This window comes from Microcaecilia unicolor, chromosome 9 (genome assembly GCF_901765095.1).
Source record: "Microcaecilia unicolor chromosome 9, aMicUni1.1, whole genome shotgun sequence".
Classification (NCBI taxonomy): Eukaryota; Metazoa; Chordata; class Amphibia; order Gymnophiona; family Siphonopidae; genus Microcaecilia; species Microcaecilia unicolor.
Genome location: NC_044039.1, coordinates 32,699,474 through 32,718,442, shown reverse-complemented (window position 1 = coordinate 32,718,442; position 18,969 = coordinate 32,699,474). Strand labels below are relative to the sequence as shown.

The window sequence follows — 18,969 nt, the reverse complement described above, 5'->3', positions numbered from 1 at the left end:
CAAAGTCCACCACCCTAACCACTAAGCCACTCCTCGAGGCACTGTTGCTACTATTTGAGATTCTACATGGAATGTTGCTACCATTGGAGATTCTAGATGGAATGTTGCTACCATTGGAGATTCTAGATGGAATGTTGCTACTATTTGAGATTCTACATGGAATGTTGCTACCATTGGAGATTCTAGATGGAATGTTGCTACTATTTGAGATTCTACATGGAATGTTGCTATTCCACTAGCAACATTCCATGTTGAAGTCGGCCCTTGCAGATCACCAATGTGGCCGCGCAGGCTTCTGCTTCTGTGAGTCTGACGTCCTGCACGTAAGTGCAGGACGTCAGACTCACAGAAGCAGAAGCCTGCGCAGCCTTCTACATGGAATGTTGCTAGTGGAATAGCAACATTCCATGTAGAATCTCCAATAGTAGCAACATTCCATGTAGAATCTCCAATAGTATCTATTTTATTTTTGTTACATTTGTACCCTGCGCTTTCCCACTCATGGCAGGCTCAATGCGGCTTACATGGGGCAATGGAGGGTTAAGTGACTTGCCCAGAGTCACAAGGAGCTGCCTGTGCCTGAAGTGGGAATCGAACTCAGTTCCTCAGTTCCCCTGGACCAAAGTCCACCACCCTAACGACTAGGCCACACTAAATCCCCAAAAAATAAATAAGCAGGCACCCTCATGAACAGTAGACATCTAATCTAATTTGTTTAAAAGAGGGACACATTCCCACATCTTGCAGTCAATAAGGCTCTACCTAAAATACTCACAAAAAGTGTATTTTTTGCTGCAGCCATTATTCTAGCACAATCATGTGACCAGCAACAGCACTTCACCAGCACATCCACATCCTCCCGCTGCTCGTCCTGATTTCTGAAGCACTCTCGCACATCTATCGATTTGAATTCATTTCCTGAAGATACTTCCCAAAACTTAAATGAAAAACATCACTAGATTAGAATCTAGGTTAATTTCAGGCATATTAAATTCCAAAACACAGGCTGTGAGAGAACCTAAAATAATAGACCAAAATCAATTTACTGAAATCTAAATTTATTATGAGTACATTTTTCAAACAGTGCTTTAGGATCTAGCTGGGTACAAATGCTGAATGCATCTAAGTAGACTTTTGGCTATCCAAAAAGTAAACACATACTTCTACAATGCACAAATTCTTAGCCATACTATGGAAGGATGTTCAGGGTAGTAGCAGGAGACCAGAAGGCATGACATGGACAGGGCAGAAAATTGCCCATGTACATTTTCAAAACTACACTATGTAAAAAATTTAAAAAAAAATTATATAAAACTTGTTTTCTGCATAACTGTCAAAATGTGACCAATTTCAATAACATTTGGAATTTATCATCCCTGAATAAATTTGCAATTAGCTTACACACATGCCAGCCACCTCACCTAAACGACATCACCTAGCGATTATCAGGATACATGCAAATGCCATTTTGCTTTAAAGGTTACCATGGTTTTCATTCAGGAAGATCTGATCCTTATTGAAAAATTTGTATCTGGAGAAAGGTTATGGTTCTCATAAGTTTCCAGAAAAGAGGTGGAAGAGGGTAAGCATCCTAGATAATAATTTCTCCATCTGCATCCCTGGCTGGCTGGGTTCATAACTGTATGCAAACCAGCTTACGTCAGCTGGTCTCCAGCCTTCCCTTCCCTCTCAGTGTCCTGCCCTGACGTCATTTTGTCTTTCCATGAGGGCGGGACACTGAGAGGGAAGGAAATGGAAGGCTGGAGGTGACGCTAGCCGAGCCTGCCACTTTCACTGCCGCCGCTGCGATCTGAGGTAAAATGAAAGTTTTAAAGGCAGGGCGGCATGAAGGAAAAGAATGCTGTTGTGGGAGACGAGGGCGGGCAGGTGAGGGCTGGGGTTGGACTTGACCTTGGGTGCTTAAAAAGGGGGGCAGGTGGGGGCAGGGGCAAGTCACTGGACATTGATGGGATAGGAGGGCAGAGAATCGCTGGACATGGATGGGAGGGGAGAATCGTTCGACATGGAGGGGACGGCAGGAGAGAGAGGAGAAATCGCTTAGATGACAGTCACTGGACATGGACTGGATGGGAGGGGAGAATCACTGGACATGGAGGGGAGGGCAGGGGAGAGAGGAGAAATCGCTTAGACGATAGCCTTCCTAGGGCCCGTTTCATTTTTTGCGAAAAGGGCTTTTTTTTCTTGTAGAATATGTTTTGAAGAATTTGAAAGCAATGGGCTCAAATGATCGCTAGTCAGGAAGCGGCAGGGCCCACTCAGTTTGCACTGAGGTGAGGTGGCATTTGTGAGTGTAGGCTTATTACAAATTTATTCAGGATGATATATCCCAAATTTTATTGAAATAGGTCAAATTTTGACAGAGTAATGCAGAAAGCGAGCTTTGTATAGTTTTTTTTCTTTTTTGGAAATACAGGGCCCGATATTCAAAGCAATTTAAAAGGCCAAGAGAGGTTCCTGACAGTTTAAATCACTTGTCCCGAGCTATCCAGGAATTTTCAATGACACTTAACCAGACAGTGAAAAGGAAGTGGAAGTGAACACGAAGCTGATTTTAAGGTTCCAAAAAGGTGCCGAGGTAGCAAGCGGTAACGTATTGAGATTAAAATTCACATAAGAGATGTAATATCCTGTTTTACTGCAAAAGCCTGTGGTCCAGTGTAGCGAGTATCATTATTAGACTGTAGAATTCTTATACTGGTAACATGAGAAAATGAAAATGGTTAATGTGAATCCATACAGAAAAAGATAAATATTCAGGTGAGATCCCACTACAATTTAGCCCTTGGATTTTGATATATTTTTTTAATGCTAGTCAATACTTTGTTACCTTATACATTTTACATTTTTGTATTCATTACTTCAGCCTTTAGGATCCTTATATATCTTGGGTATCAATACAGGCTCTTGTGTTCCAATATTTGTCAACCTTTACTTTAGTAGGATCCTGAGATATTTCTAAGTATTAGACCGCCTTTTTATGATATATATATATATATATATATATATATATACACACACACACACATACACATACATACACAGTGCACTCCATTTAAGTGCACGTTGGATACGTGCATGCTCTATTTAACTGCATGCCGTACTTCGATCCCGTTTTTGGCGATATCAATTTCTATGGGGACAAACCAGTTTAGCACACCACTGATAAGTGCAAGATTCGCTTATATGCATGGTTTAAGACCACTCCTCTGCAGGAAAGTAACATAGTAAATGACGGCAGAAAAAGACCTGCATGGTCCATCCAGTCTGCCCAACAAGATAAACTCATATGTACTACTTTTTGTGTATACCCTACTTTGATTTGTACCTGTCCTCTTCAGGGCACAGACCGTATAAGTCTGCCCAGCATTATCCCCACCTCCCGCCACCGGCTCTGCCACCCAATCTCGGCTAAGCTCCTTAGGATCCATTCCTAAGCATAAGCGCATGCACGGAATATGGAAGCTGATTGGCACGCGACAAAGGCAGAATAAGCGAAAGAATGTTGTTAGAGTGTACACTGGAGTCGTTGTTGTCGCACAACTGTAAGACTTTAACACTGGCTGAATGAATAGAAGTTCTTAAAAAATTAGAAAACAAACAAAGTCAAGCATCTATTGCTAAAGAATATGGTGTCAATCCCACTCAAATTTCACGTATCTTGAAGCAGAAAGATCAGCTTCTGGAAGACTGTCAAAACGGTGAAGCTCCAGCCTACATGTCCGACTTAATAGACCTACCACCCAGGAACGCTAAAAGATCATCTCAAACTTTTCTTAACCTCCACTTCCCTAATTGCAAAGGCATAAAATAAAAGGCGCTGCACGCATCAACCTTTTCTTACTTAAGCACGCAATTCTGGAATATACTACCACGCAACTTGAAAACAATCCACGAACTAACCAACTTCCGCAAACTACTGAAGACTCATCTCTTCGATAAAATTTACTGAAAGGAACAATACACATGAAGTCCACACTCACTATTCCAGAAATACACCAATACATTCTTTTCTGAACTCTCATCCCCCGTAATCTTATCACACTTAAACCTTCACTCACAGAAAATGTTAAACCGAATGTTCTTTTGCTAAGGTTCTATCACCCTACCAATTTCCCGTTGTCTCTTTCCATTGTTCCATTGTTCTTTTCCTTGTCCTATTCCCTAACGACACCTTGACTTCGTCTCGCTTAACTTCTCACAATGGAATCCATAACTGATTGTAACAAACTGCATTTCCATTATTTACAATGTATTGTAAGCCACACTGAGCCTGCAAATAGGTGGGAAAATGTGGGATACAAATGCAATAAAATAAATAAATAATACAAATCCACACAGGAAACGAAAACGGGCGGGAAAAGCTGAGGAGCTAGAAGATGGTCTTCTTCGGTGGTTTTCTCAAGTCAGAAGCAGACAGTTTCCTGTCAGTGGTCCACTGCTTATGGAGAAAGCTAATCAGCAAGCTGAAAGTCTTGGACTAACTGAATTCAAAGCCACTGTTGGATGGTTGGAAAGATGGAAGGAGAGGAACAACATAAAATTCAAGAATCAGCATGGTGAAAAACAAGACGCTGGTGATTTTGGTGCTGAAAATTGGGTTGTTTCAGTTCTTCCTACCATCTTGAATGAGTTTGCACCTCGTGACATTTTCAATGCTGACAAAAACGGTCTCTACTGGTGAGCAATTCCTGATTGAACACTTGCATTCAAACAAGCAGAAACTACAGGAAGTAAAACGTCGAAGGACCGACTGATGATCCTCCTTTGCTGCAATATGGATGGGAGTGAGAAGTTGGAACCACTCGTCATTGGAAAGAGCAAACAGCCCCATTGTTTCAAGAATGTTAAGCAACTTCCTGTGTCATACGAGGCTAACGCAAATTCATGGATGACTGGGGAAATTTGGAAGTAGTGGCTGAAGAAGTTAGACACTAGAATGTGGGCACAAAAGTGTCAGATTTTGTTGCTTTGTGATAATTGTGCTACACACAGTGATGATGTCAGGCTGTCTAACGTCAAGGTGATGTTCCTGCCACCAAACACTACCTCTCTGATCCAACCTATGGATCAGGGCATAATAGCCAATTTCAAACAACATTATCGGACTCTTGTGCTACATCGTCTGATGAGTGTTATGGATGACCAGACTGGCAAGGATAAACGTGCTGTTGAACTAGATCGTAATCTATCACTGTTGGATTCCCTACACATGCAGAAAGATGCCTGGAATCATGTTACACAGGCAACCATTTTGAACTGCTACAAGCGGGCAAGCTTTGTTAGGGATGTGGAGAGGGACGAAACAGATGCAGCTGTTGCAAACGCGTCAGATGAACAGCCTATTGACGTCCCAGCCGGTGTTACTGAAGAGGAGTTTCATCACTACGTAGCTGTTGATTACAATCTACAAACAGATGACGACAGCACTGATGTTGAGATATGCGCCTACACGCAGGCAACGGCTGATGATGAAACAGATGATGAAATGAGCAGCGAGGCACATGCTGACGAAATTCAACAACCTCCTGTCACTTTTGCAAGAGCGCTGGAGAGTCTCAACACTGTGTGGGCCTATCTGGAGGCCACTGGATGTCAGTGCTATGACAGTTTTTACCATCTGGCAGACGTAGTCTATGGAACTCATAGACACAAGAGTGTACAGAGGACTAGGACTGATTATTTCAAGTAAGCCTAACGTCAGTTAATGGAGACTGTATAACGTCAGTTAACGGAAACTGTATACTGTACGTATAACAAACAGTACTGTACATATGTTTGTCAGATGTCAAGCTTCTTTGGGTCACAACGGTTAAGTGCACGCTCCGGTTAGCTGCATGTATTCCTTTGGTCCCAGACCCTGGCACTTAAGCGGATTGCACTGTATTTCCTTAGATTACTTGTATATTTTATTATTTCAGCTCTTAGTTCTTAATATAACTATGAGTGTTAGTAAAGACTTAGTTTTATGTCCTGTATCATACATATTGATGATCTGTTTATTATATTCACAATTCAATACATAATATGTTTTTATCTAGAAGATTATATATAATTTTATTATGTAACTTTTTTGGTATATATATATATATATATATATATATACACACACACACACACACATTCTTACATTTTAGTGCTTTACACTCTATGTATAATCTTTATATAGTTTATCAATATAATGTATTATCATTTGCTTTCAATAGTTATTCACATCATCATAGCTATAATTTACACAATGCAATCACATACAAACTGTGCCATAAATATAAGATGTTAATTATAGCCTTACTATTCATTCAAATAAATGTACACTACATAAGTGTGCACACACAAATTCCTCAACACTTAGGGCCCCTTTTACCAAGCTGTGGCAAAAGGGGGCCGGTGCTGGTGCGCCAAGTCCTCCTTTTACCGCAGCTGGTAAAAGGGAAGTCTCGCCTTCCTGCAGGAAATGGCCGTGCGGCAAGTAAAGCACTTACCGCATGGCCATATCAGGGGGGGGGGCCTTACCACCACCTCAGGGCCACCGCATTAACCTGGCTGTAACCAGGCAACGCGTGGCACTGCCCGATTACTGCCAGGTACACTCCGGCGCTGCAAAAATACATTTTTGTAGCCCTGGAAATGACAGCGTGCTACGGGTGGAAAGTACTGCTGGGCTGCTGCGGTATCCCGGCGGTACTTACCACCGCTTAGTAAAAGGAGTCCTTAATTTTGTTTCCAAACACCACCATCTTAATTTTTCCCCCTACTGTGCTTCTACTTTCTTTATGAGCCAATGCTTTTTGTTTTTAAGGCAATGAGGGGTGTTAAAAAGTTTGCACTTTGTTTTATGTTTTGATTTCTTAATTGTGCAGTGACCAAACTTTACACTTGTTACCTGCTCTGTGGGAAACATATACAAAAGTGTATTGTGAGATTTCATTTAAGTAGCATAATGGTTAGAGCAGAGGGCTGACAACCATGGAAGCCCAGCTCAAATCTCATGATCTTGGGCAAGTCATTTAACTGTCCATTGCCTCAAGTACAAACTCACACTGTGAGCCCTCGAAGGACAGAAGAATACCTACAGTACCTGACTCTAACTCAGCTTGAGTTGCAACTGAAAAAAGCATGAGCCAAATCCGAAAAAATGAATATATAAAGAAATAAAAAAAAGTAAATAATGGGCCTGATATTCAGCTGCGGTGATCAGCCTTTTGCTGACTGCCACTGGTGTTATGCCCGGAAATTCAATGCTGGGCCATGTCTGGGCTTCGGCATTGAATTTCCGGGTTTGCGGAGCTAACACATAGCCAGTTAAGTGTAATATTCAGCACTTAACCGGCTATAGATTATCGCATAAAGATTAATTTTATGCGGACCTATTCATGCATTTAACCTGGCTGGTTAAGTTCAGAATATCAGAACTTAACTGGCCAAGTGCCAACTCCATCCCCAAAACTCCCCAAAAAATAGCTGGTTTTGAGTTTGACACTAACCGGTTAAGTGCCACTGAAAATTAGCCGTTACCTCCAGTCAATTTAAGTGGCCAGGAGCCATTTCAGTTAAATTGCTTTGAATATCGACCCGATCAAATCTTGATTGAGAATAAACTAAATCTCCTTTTCTCTAATTGTGCCCTGTATTTGTAAAAACAGTTGGATTCCCCTCAGAAAAAAAATGTACATTTGGAACAAACACATGTGATGACTCTTAGGGCCCTGTTTACTAAGCTGTGCTATAGGCAAGCTAGCATTTTGAGCGAGCGCTAAACGATAGCGCACCTTAGTAAAGAGGGCCCTTAATGACCTAGTAAATCCCATTCAGCCCAAATGAGATTTATCATTTCTGATTCTCTACCACTTTGGGTAGATCAGTATATAAATTACCATATTTAAATCAATACTAGCGCCCCCTTCAACTACATCTTTGCCAACGCATTCCATCATTCATCCCAAGCATGGCTAAACTTTGCCAAATTCATCCTGTTAAAAATTGCGTTGCGAGGTTTAGCAAAGTGAATCAACCGTTTAACAAAGATCTTCATCACAATCTGATTCTTTCATTTAAAAAGTATTAATAAATTAGAATGCTTCACCTTCACAGTTCCGTCTGCAGAGCAACTAGCCAAGTATTTATCATCTGGTGAAAATCGGCAGTGGATGACAGCACTGAAGTGACCAAACATTGTGTTTCGACATTCCTTCATATTCAAGTCCCAAAACTGCATTACAAATAAAATAAAATCTAAGCTGGTTGAATAACAGAAGCAGACAAAGACTAAAATGGCCCATTTAGTCAGCAATATTTCTCACCTGTATGCAGCAGCACTGAAGACCACAGGAGGTGAAAATCTTTGAAGGCATGAAACCCTTTTTTTTTTTTTTACATTCATTCAGCAAGCAAAAAAAAAGCCAAACTGAAGGTTTGAGGAAAACATGGGAGCACATACTCTGGGACAGCTGTTCAATTCTGGTACCTTTGGGTGCCTAACACAATTCTGTAATATAATTGTTTTAAGCTTGTTTACTAAGAAGCACATGGCATTTGTAAATTGTTTAATGTCCAAAATGGATTTTATGGATGTGCATTTGTTAACGTGTATTTGTCTTTGTACTGTCTCTTAATAAATTCAGGCTCCTTTTACTAAGGCACGCTAAATGCCATGCAGCCCATTTGTATTCCCATGGGCTGCGTAGCACTTAATTCATTAGTGTGTCTTAGTAAAAGGCCCCCTTAGTCTGCACTAAATCAATTTAATATATATTAACCTTAACACGTGTTAATTTTAAGTTTGGTTTTATTTTAAAAAAAAAACACCAATGTGTGAAACAGAAGAAAATTGTGGAAAAGGCCAAATGAACTGAAAATATTTGCTCTGTTCTTATCTCTAATGAATTTATCTTTCCATATACAACTGTGTCTGGCAGTAAAGTTCTTTAAGGAATAAACTATCCCTAGACTACAGTACAGAAACACAAAACTAGAAAAAACAGTAGGACTTTAAAGTATAAGACCACTCAGTCTGACTTTCTGCTTACAGTCCTATCTTTAGATACTGTATGTGGGTGTCTGATCATTATAAAGTCATCCCTTATGACAGGGGTCCTCAAATCTAGCCCTCAAGGTCCACAGTCCAGCCTGGTTTTCAGGATTTCAACAATGAATATATATGAGATCTATTTGAACGCAATGGAAGAAGTGAATGCAAATGGAACTCAAATATATTCATTGTGGAAATCCTGATGCCCAGGCTGGCTTGTGGACCTCAAGGACTGGATTTGAGGACCCTGCACTATGAGGACTGACTATATGAAACAAGAAAGGATTTCTTCAGTCACTGTACACAGCACTTACTTTAAGGAAAGAGTCATTTGAACAAGTTGCCAGAAGCGGTTGGGAGTCAGAGCTAGTAAACTGACAGCAGTTGACTTGTTCTGTGTGCTCATCATACGTTCTGAACAGCTGGCCCAACACTGAATTCCATACCTAAAGACAAGTTTCTATATTACCAAACTTTTCATTAAACTATTTACAATAATGCTGTGATGTATTCAATATATTCTTCTCAGTTTTATTAATTGCTAGCTTAAAGAAAATTTAATGAAGAAATCATAAAAATGAAAGAAAGAAAAAAAATTGCAAGTTTATCAAACAATGTTATTTGAGGGAGGTAGGGGGAGGAGATAGCCAGTCCTCCTAAGGAAAAATTTGATCTTACTTGCTAATAGTCTTTCCTTTGAGTTTTCAGAAAGGAACAGCGGTGAAAAACTAAAGAGAGGACAGAACAGCCAAGGAGTCCAGACTTGGTTATCCAATATCTTTTGCAGCAAAATAAAATTTTCTTGATGACCCAACACGGGTCCTTTGAGTTTTACCACACCAGTCTGAATGTCATCAAACCTTGCCTGGCTCCCGGAAAGAAATGCACGCCAGCTTCTGAGTCATATGCCTAAAGGCCAGGAACTGCCCCTTTGTGGGCACACTAAGGGGCAGTTCATATTTTCTACTTTGCCTCTCTTTAGAACATCTCTGACTTTATTAAAAAAACAAAAACAAACAAAAAATACAACAAACAATATACAATGTGCTCAGAGGCTTACTACCCTGATCAGCTCTTCACAGACTTTGAGGTACTATTAATTTTCTATCTGTGTCACGGAACGCCTAGCGCCTACCTGGGGTTAACCCCACGGCCACCTAGAGGCTCTGACCCCAGCACTGCTCAGGTGCACCTGCACCTGGGCATGTGCTCTATACTAGCCAGCCCTCCACTCCATGTACCAGGTTCTACTTGCCTCTGGGCGAGTTTCCCACCCACAAGTTATTTCCCGGTGATTTCTAAGACACTGGGGGCACACTCCCAGGGGTCCCACAGTTCCTAGAAAGCACTCACAGACCCAAAACAAAAACCATGAGGATTCTTAGTCCAAAGCATTAGAGCTAATAAACTAATGGGTTTATTATCACAGAAACAGAACAGTAGATGATATAAAACAGGTAGAAAAACAACAAGCAATAATAGGTAACTAAATAAAGATCAATATTAAAACTATCTAAACACTATGTCACTACCTGGGTGGTACCTGGGGAGTTTCAGGAACATACATTGCCAGTCCCAGCTGCTGCGCGTTGACAGCTACTTCCACAGTCCATTTTAGACCCTCTTCCCTTTTCCCTTCCTACCCTGTTCCTTTAACCCTATCTAATGTAATTGTAATTGATTCCTGTACATTGTAAGCCACTTTGAGTCTGTTCATTGTGGAAAAAAGTGAGGTATAAATGTTCATAAATAAATAATTGCTCAGTTCTTTAACAGGGCCTCAGAGCAGAGATGTTTACCCTCTGCACTCCCTATCTGAGACTGGGGAAAAATCCAATACCTCCTGGCTGGATTTTGAACTCTAGGGTCAATCAGAACCCAGCGCATCAACTTTGAAAGTGTCTGGTTAATGGCACAGTAGGCTGTTTTCTCTCAGGGCTTAAACTGAAAAGAAAGCAGCCTTTTCTGCAACAGCTTTAAAACAGAAAACACCACCTGCTGGCCAAACAAGAGAAATACACTACATGAAAAAATTAATACAGTTCACACTCTTGAAAACCCTCTGTTTCGCCACAAACTTTTATTGAGCATGTATTGGTATAATTAGCCTTACTTTTTCTCTCTGCAACTGTGGACCTGGATAGACTAGAAGTAAACTATTTTTCCAGACCAATCCCAGTTATTACTATAATTTGTAAAACCAAGTAGGTCCTTTAAGGATGGATGGTTACTAGATTGTACTCAGCTACCTTCCCCCTTTTACAAACCCACACTAGCGGATGCCAGTGGGGTAATGCCGACACAGCCCATTCAAAGTGAATGAGCTGTCGGCATTACTGCGTGGCTTTGTAAAAGTAGGGGTTAGTTCTTTTTCAGATTTGTGTCCAGAACTGCTGTTTTGCCAGTTAACTGGTGATCCTTCATACCCTCCCCTTGGCAACTGTGAAGAAGTTGTTGTGAGCAAATCTAAAGTATGACCTTTTTTTATGTGTTGGCACTAACTTTTGCATATTAAAACAATATGCAATTTTCAAGAAGTCTCATAAAGGTCTGTTACATTGTTATCAGAACAATTCTCCAAATGCAAATTGAAATCACCTAATAATAAGAGATGAGAATTTAGTACAAGCTTCAGAAATATATTCATAAAGCTTAGGAGATGTAGTTATCCAGGTACCTGGTGTTCGGTATAACCAAAAGAATGCCAAGGGGAGGGTATGAAGGATGAGTCTGGCTGCTGTGTTTTGGGTGGTTTGGAGTAATTGCAAAATAATATTTATGCAGGATGAGTTGATTACCTTTACTTTTTTATCTGCCGAGCAAGTTGCTATATACTTATCATCTGCAGAGAAGGCACAAAATAGCACTTCATCATCATGAGCCGGCTTTATTTCCAGAAGTTTCTCTCCAGTTTCAGTTTTGAATACCTATATAACAACAAAACCCTGAAAAATTCAGAACTATTGTGCAACCCCATGTACACCTGTACTACATATACATTTTATGTTAAATAATTGTTTACAAAAAACTATTTTTAATTTTGTTTAACTAGTCCATTTAAGAACAGCATTTTAAACACAAGTCAATCTGAAAGCTGCAACCCTGGGGCAATCCTATAAACTGGTGTCACAATTTAGGCACCCTGATGTCATGTGCTTAGCGCCAAGATTCTGTTATAGAATACTAGGTTAGCACTGGCATTCCCATTGTAGAAATATGGTACATAAAATTCACTTGTAGGTACGCCCACTTAGGCCATGTGAATGGCAGGTGAAAGTTGGTATGTCTAGGTGCACCAAGTGACACACACGTAGTTTAAAGTATTCTATAAAACTACACATGTAACTGGGAGACACGCCCATGGCCTGCCCATGTGTGCATCCCCCCTTGCAGTTAGGCACTATGGCACTTAGGCGCTACACCTTATACAATAATGCTTTGTACACACAGGGGTCCATTTACTAAGCTGCACTGAGGCCCCCTTTTACCGCAGGGTAAAGGGTCGGGTGTTTTGTTTTGTTTCTTTTTTTTAAAGAAATGGTCATGTGGTAAGTGAACCACTTACTGTGCGGCCATTTCGAAGGGGAAGCACTTACCGCTACCTATTGGCGGTAAGGGCTCCTGCGCTAACCTGGCACTACAAAAATTGAAAATATTTTTATAGTGCCGGAAATGGTGCGCACTAGGGGGTGGGAACACCAACAGGCTCCTGCAGTACCCCAGAAGTAGCTCCGGATTGGCGCACGGCAACCCCTTTAGTAAAAGGGCCCCATAGGCATCTGCCTTTTTATGGCACCTTTGACGTGCATAAGTGGTGCCAACCTCTAGGCACCACTTTACAGAATTACCTCCTATATGCTGAAATAATCTATTAAAAATAATAATTTTCTCCACAGTTTATAAGGCAGTGCAATGAATGACCTTTTGTTCTCTTTTCCAGATGTCACTAGGCCTTTCAAGGACCCTGCATTAGCAAATCCCTGTAAGAGTGCAGAAACGCATAAGAGATCAGCTGTGAATGCAGCATTTGGATCGCCTTCCAAATAACCTATTTGGTGGAAGTTAATTTACATTCTGGAGGTGACAGTGCTATACAATAGTGCTACGTCATTTTAAGAAAGCCAGCTACAACTACCAGTCTCTTAAATAAAGAAGTGTGCAGAAATCAAATGGTAAATTAGTCCAGCAAATATATGAAAAGGAAAAGAGAGACAGCAAGTAAACAATGTACCATATACTACTACTACTTAACATTTCTAGAGCGCTACTAGGGTTACACAGCGCTGTACAATTTAGCAAAGAAGGACGGTCCCTGCTCAAAGGAGCTTACAATCTAAAGGACGAAATGTCAAGTTGGGGCAGTCTAGATTTCATGAATAGAGGTATAGTGGTTAGGTGCCAAAGGCAACATTGAAGAGGTGGGCTTTAAGCAAGGATTTGAAGATGGGCAGGGAGGGGGCCTGGCGAATGGGCTCAGGGAGTTTATTCCAAGCATGGGGTGAGGCGAGGCAGAAAGGGCGGAGCCTGGAGTTGGTGGTGGTGAAGGGAACTGAAAGGAGGGATTTGTCTTGAGAGCGGAGGTTACGGGTAGGAACATAGGGGGAGATGAGGGTAGAGAGGTAGGGAGGGGCTGCAGATCAAGTGCATTTGTAGGTTAGCAGGAGAAGCTTGAACTCTATGCGGTACCTAATCGGAAGCCAGTGAAGTGACTTGAGGAGAGGGGTGATATGAGTATATTGGTCCAGGCGGAAGATAAGACGTGCAGCAGAGTTCTGAATGGACTGAAGGGGGGATAGATGGCTAAGTGGGAGGCCAGTGAGGAGTAGGTTGCAGCAGTCAAGGCGAGAGGTAATGAGAGAGTGGATGAGAGTTCGGGTGGTGTGCTCAGAGAGGAAAGGGCGGATTTTGCTAATGTTATAGAGGAAGAAGCAACAGGTCTTGGCTATCTGCTGGATATGCGCAGAGAAGGAGAGGGAGGAGTCGAAGATGACTCCGAGGTTGCGGGCAGATGAGACGGGGAGGATGAGGGTGTTATCAACTGAGATAGAGAGTTGAGGGAGAGGAGAAGTGGGTTTGGGTGGGAAGACAATAAGCTCTGTCTTGGCCATGTTCAGTTTCAGGTGGCGGTTGGACATCCAAGCAGCAACAGCATATCAATTAGAAATTCTCAGAAGTAAACTCTGCTAACCTAATTTTAGACCAGGGGTTCTGAGCCCAGCCCTCGGGATGCACCTAGCCAGTCAGGATATCTACAAATGAAAATGCATGAGATAGATTTGCACAGAATGGAGGAAGGTAGTGCATGCAAACCTATCTCATGCATATTCATTGTTGGGTATCCTGAAAACCTGACTGGCTAGGTGTGTACTGAGGACTGGGTTGAGAACCATTGTTTTAGACAGACACCGATATTTTTAGTTATCCACAATCCATAACATCCATGTACACTGTAGAATCATATTTTAAGGGTGGCTTCCCCTTTTATTTTAAAGCAGAATAGTTTAGCTTTATTTTATGAACTAACTCAGGAATGCACACAAGGTCCCTCTGATATCTCAGTGAGCCCTATTAATATAGCTACAAGAAAGTAAAAACTTAAGAAAAGCAAAGCAATCAGAAATGGAAAAGAAACAGAATTAATGAAAACAATCAAAAAGTAACTGACCAGAAGAAATTCACAGACAAGTGCTTCAATTTCTCAGGCCTCGATACAGTAAGCATTGTGCTAGAATGCAATGTGCTGAAGCTTAGCATGGTGTTCTAACACATGCACACAAAAAAATCCTTCTACTCCTGATTAAGTACATTAATTGTTAAAAGTGTATGCTGTCAGAAAAAAGACAACAGCACACACTGCCACTGTAGTATGCAGTCATTTGCTATAGCAAGAGCAAAATATCTCCCTTCCTGCCCACTCCCTCAATTCCTCCAAATTTCCCAGATGGTCCATGGGCTGTGGACACCCAAAAACCCCTGCACCTCTCCATCCTCCTGGCCCTGTACAAATAATCCCTGGTGGCCCAAGTGGAATCCCATCTAGAATCCCCTAAACCACCTCTAAATACTGGCAGGGATAATGCTGACTCACTCCTGCCTCTGGCACCCGCCATCTTCTAAAATGGCAGCACCCGACACTTATTGGTGCATCCCAACTTGGGCTACCAGAGATCTTTGTTTATTTGAGGTGAAGTCCCATACTTCACCTCAGATGACCTTTTTTTTATCTCAGCTACATCTTTATGTCTGACATTAAGAGTCAGAAGTAAAGAGCAAGAATAAAAATTAACATGCTAAATTTTAGATCTTTTTTTTTTTTTTTTTAAGAGGTGGGCATTTAGGGGTCCTTTTACTAAGCTGCAGGAAAAAGGGCCCTGAGGTAGCAGCAGAGCTGTTTTTCCTGTGGGCTAGAGCCCTTTTTACCGCAGTGGGTAAAATGTCCACACAAAAAAATAAAAATGGCCATGCAGTAAGATGGTGGCGGCAAGGACTCCCGTGCTAACCGGGCAGTGCACAGCGATGTTCAATTATGGCCGGGTTAGCTCCACGCTACAGAAAAAGACATTTCCAGAGCGCTGGAAATGGCAAGCGTTCCAGCCGGAACTACCGCCGACGGCAGCTCCGGATTAGCGAGAGGTAAGCCCACGTTGGGCCTACTGCCGCTTTGTAAAAGACCCCCCTTAATGCATTAATAATGGCATTAACTTTAAAATATTTTGATAAGATTAATACATTTAGCTACACTGAGAATTTTTCATGCATCAGAGCATCAAGTGAAAGAAAACTTTTACTGAGGCTTTGTCTCAACTGGTATTCAGGAGTCTATAAAAACTGTGCCAAACATGAGGGCAGTTCAAGGGAACAATTTAAAGGTCCACTGTTGCTAGGTAACCCTGTGATGGAGAGTGGGGCTGCTGTGAACAAGCACAAACACTAGGAATGTGAACCTGAAATGGGGGAAAAACTGTTTAAGAAAAGGACATTTTGTTTAACTTCTTTTTGAGCCTTTTCCTTCGCAGCACTGTGCCAGTCTGTAGAAGCCCTGTCACAGGGTTGGCTAACACTGGATCTTTAAACTGCACAATTTTTATTTATTTATTTTTTAAATAGGCTCATCAATGCTTTTTAAATTCAAGGCACATTTGCTACTTTTGCATGTTTAATCCAAGAGCCTGTTCTCACATGGTCCTTCATTCTTTAACAGGATATGCGATTTAAAGCACTCTTTTGAATAAGAAAATAATTTATTAAAAAACTACCTGTAGGAACACTTCTGCAATCAATTGTGATTAATCAGGAAATTAATTTTTTTTTAATCACACAATTGATTTCGCCCCAAAATTTTAACTGATGCCCATTTCATTTTTTTTTTAAACCAACTGCCTTCCACCTTACCAGAGGAAGCAAGAGCTGAATAAGGAGGACCTGCTCAACCAAAGGCAAGAGCCGTAAAGGACACTTAACACTCTCTGCTCTATCCAAGGAAGGGAAAAACCAAACCCTAGAACCTGACCAACAGGAGGTTAAAGCTTCAGAAACATACATACCAGCACCTAGGAGCACCCTTACCGGCTCCTGTTCTATCAGAGGTAGCCAGAGCTGAACCCTGGGAGCCTGCCTAAACAGAGGCCAGAACCCTGGAAATATATTTACCAATACCTGGTCTACAAAGGAGCAGCTCTGAGAACAGATTTACCTGTCTCTATTCTAGCAGAAGCATCTGAAAGCCAAACTAGAGCCGGATCAACCAGAAGCCCAAGATCCAGCAAGACACTTACTGACACCTGCTCTACCAGAGGCAGCTGACAGCTAAACACTGAGAGTCCTCAAATGAAAGCTAGAACCTTGGGAGCACACATTGGTTCCTGCTCCACCAGAAGCAGCAGAAAGCAGAGCCCTGTTAGCCTGATCATCTAGAAAGAGCCCTGGAAGCACTTTTACTGGTACCTGCTTGACCAGGAGAATCAGCATGTAGACTGCTGCCCTAGGAGCCTGCAGTTCAACTGGTGAAACCAGCCTGTAGACTACTGCCTATGAGCTAGGAACCCTGCTCAACTGGGAAATCAGTCTGTAGCCCTGGGAGCCTGATCAGGATCCTGTACCACCAGAGAAGGACAACGCAGAAACCACTATCCTTAGGCCTAGCAATCCTGCTGCACTAGATCACGTCTGCACCATCTGCTGCAAACGGAGAAATACTGAAGCGTAGAAAGGCAGTACCAGTCCCATATAGGAGAAGTGAGGTGAAGTCAGCTCCGAATTTATTTTTGTCTCCATCTGCTGGCAAGGGGCATAACCCAACTTTTCCAGGCTGGTCTGGCATGGATGATAAAAAAGGAGATGCTAATGAGCATGGGTATTTTTCTAATTAGTGCAAAAAAAAAAAAAGTAATAAAAGAACCCTTTAGAAAGCAGTTTTACAAATGATTTACTCAGGTAAACTGGCTGTCTGAAAATTTCCCTCTGTCAATTCACTACCAGTACATACAGGGTTACATAATGCATGTACTTTTAGCTGGATTAAGAGGAAGCCCTTTGTACCTGTGGACAATTTTTAAAGGAACATTACATGTGTACTTTACCTTTGACAATTAGGTACAAGGTCTGAACATAGAAAATACCCATGGGCTTTGCACCTACGTCAGGGCCGATTAAAATTTGATCCCATTATTAGTTAACTGGTTCTGATCATCAAAAGTTTGAAAATCAATCTCTCAATCAGGACAGCAGGGGCGTAGCCATGGGCGGGCCTGGACAGGCCCAGGCCCAGCCACTTTCCCTCCAGGCCCACCCACCCAACATCCCCTCGCATGACACTGCCTTTTGCCTGCCCTGATATTCTTGTCCTCCCCGCCGGCGCTGCCTCGGTCCCTGCATCATTCTTTTCTTCGCCCGTCGCCGGCAGCGCTGCCATTCACACAGGCGGCTCCGCTCCCCTCTGCCGCGTCCATCTGGCCCTACATAAACAGGAAGTGCATCAGAGAAGGCCGGATGGACGCGGCAAAGGGGAGCGGAGCTGCCTGTGTGAATGAATGGCAGCGCTGCCAGCGACGGGTGAAGGAAAGAATGCTGCAAGGACCGAGGGTAGCACGCAGGGTTACAGCCCCGCGCACATTTTTCATTTAGTTTTTTTTTTTTGCAGCTGTGGCGGGACGCAGGGGTGGTGGAGAGAGAGAGGCAGGGAAGGGCAGAGCAGAGAATGGAAGCTCGCGATTCTTCAAGGCCGCCACAGCAGTGGCCAGGAGGAGAAGCTAGTGGTTGGCCATCAACGTCCTTGCCCCTGCCCGTGAGGGGGGGTGGAGACAGTGAGTGCGAGGCGAGGAATGGGCTGGAGAGAGTGAGCGAGAGGCAAGGCGGGGGACAAGAAATCCTGGATGGCTGTAGCAAGGAAGGGGGAGTGAGAGAGGAGATTCTAGATGGAAGAGAGAGACACTGGAGGGAATAGGGAAAGGAGAGACATTAAATGGAAGAAGACAGAGAGAGGGGAGGCAATGGCAGGGAGATAGAGGGGAAGATGCTGGAGGAAAGGCCAGGGGAGACATTGGACGGAAGGGGATGAACAAGAGTGATGGGAAATGCCGTAAAGAGGGAGAGAGGACAAGATGCTGGATGGAAGGGGGAGGGGAAACACTGGAAGGAAAAGGGAATACAATAGAAGGAGAATATGCTGGAGGGAAGGGGAGACACTGGAAGGAAGGGGATGAATGAGGTTAGATGGGAGATGCTGCAGAGGGGGAGATGCTGGATGGAAGGGGAAAGGGGAGACACTGGATGGAAACAGCGGCGGAGAGGAGAAGAATTTCAGGCACGCAGGCAACGCTGAACTCTCCCAGACGGCCGTACCCGGAGCCGCGGGAGAAAAGGCAACAACAGCGAGGGATGTTAGGTTGGGGCAGGATCAGGAAGGCAGAACTAAGTGCTGGACT

General features: G+C 42.6%; 1 protein-coding gene across 1 annotated transcript in view; it reads right to left on the bottom strand.

The window, feature by feature from the left end:
* APAF1 (apoptotic peptidase activating factor 1) overlaps positions 1–18,969 on the bottom strand; it is a 140,285-nt gene that overhangs the window by 54,443 nt on the left and 66,873 nt on the right. The window contains exons 14-17 of the mRNA XM_030215021.1: positions 11,845–11,973; positions 9,361–9,492; positions 8,102–8,227; positions 776–937 (exon numbers count right to left, since the gene is read on the bottom strand). Of these exons, the coding sequence (XP_030070881.1) occupies positions 776–937; positions 8,102–8,227; positions 9,361–9,492; positions 11,845–11,973 (549 nt within the window). The remainder of the gene's footprint in view (positions 1–775; positions 938–8,101; positions 8,228–9,360; positions 9,493–11,844; positions 11,974–18,969) is intronic.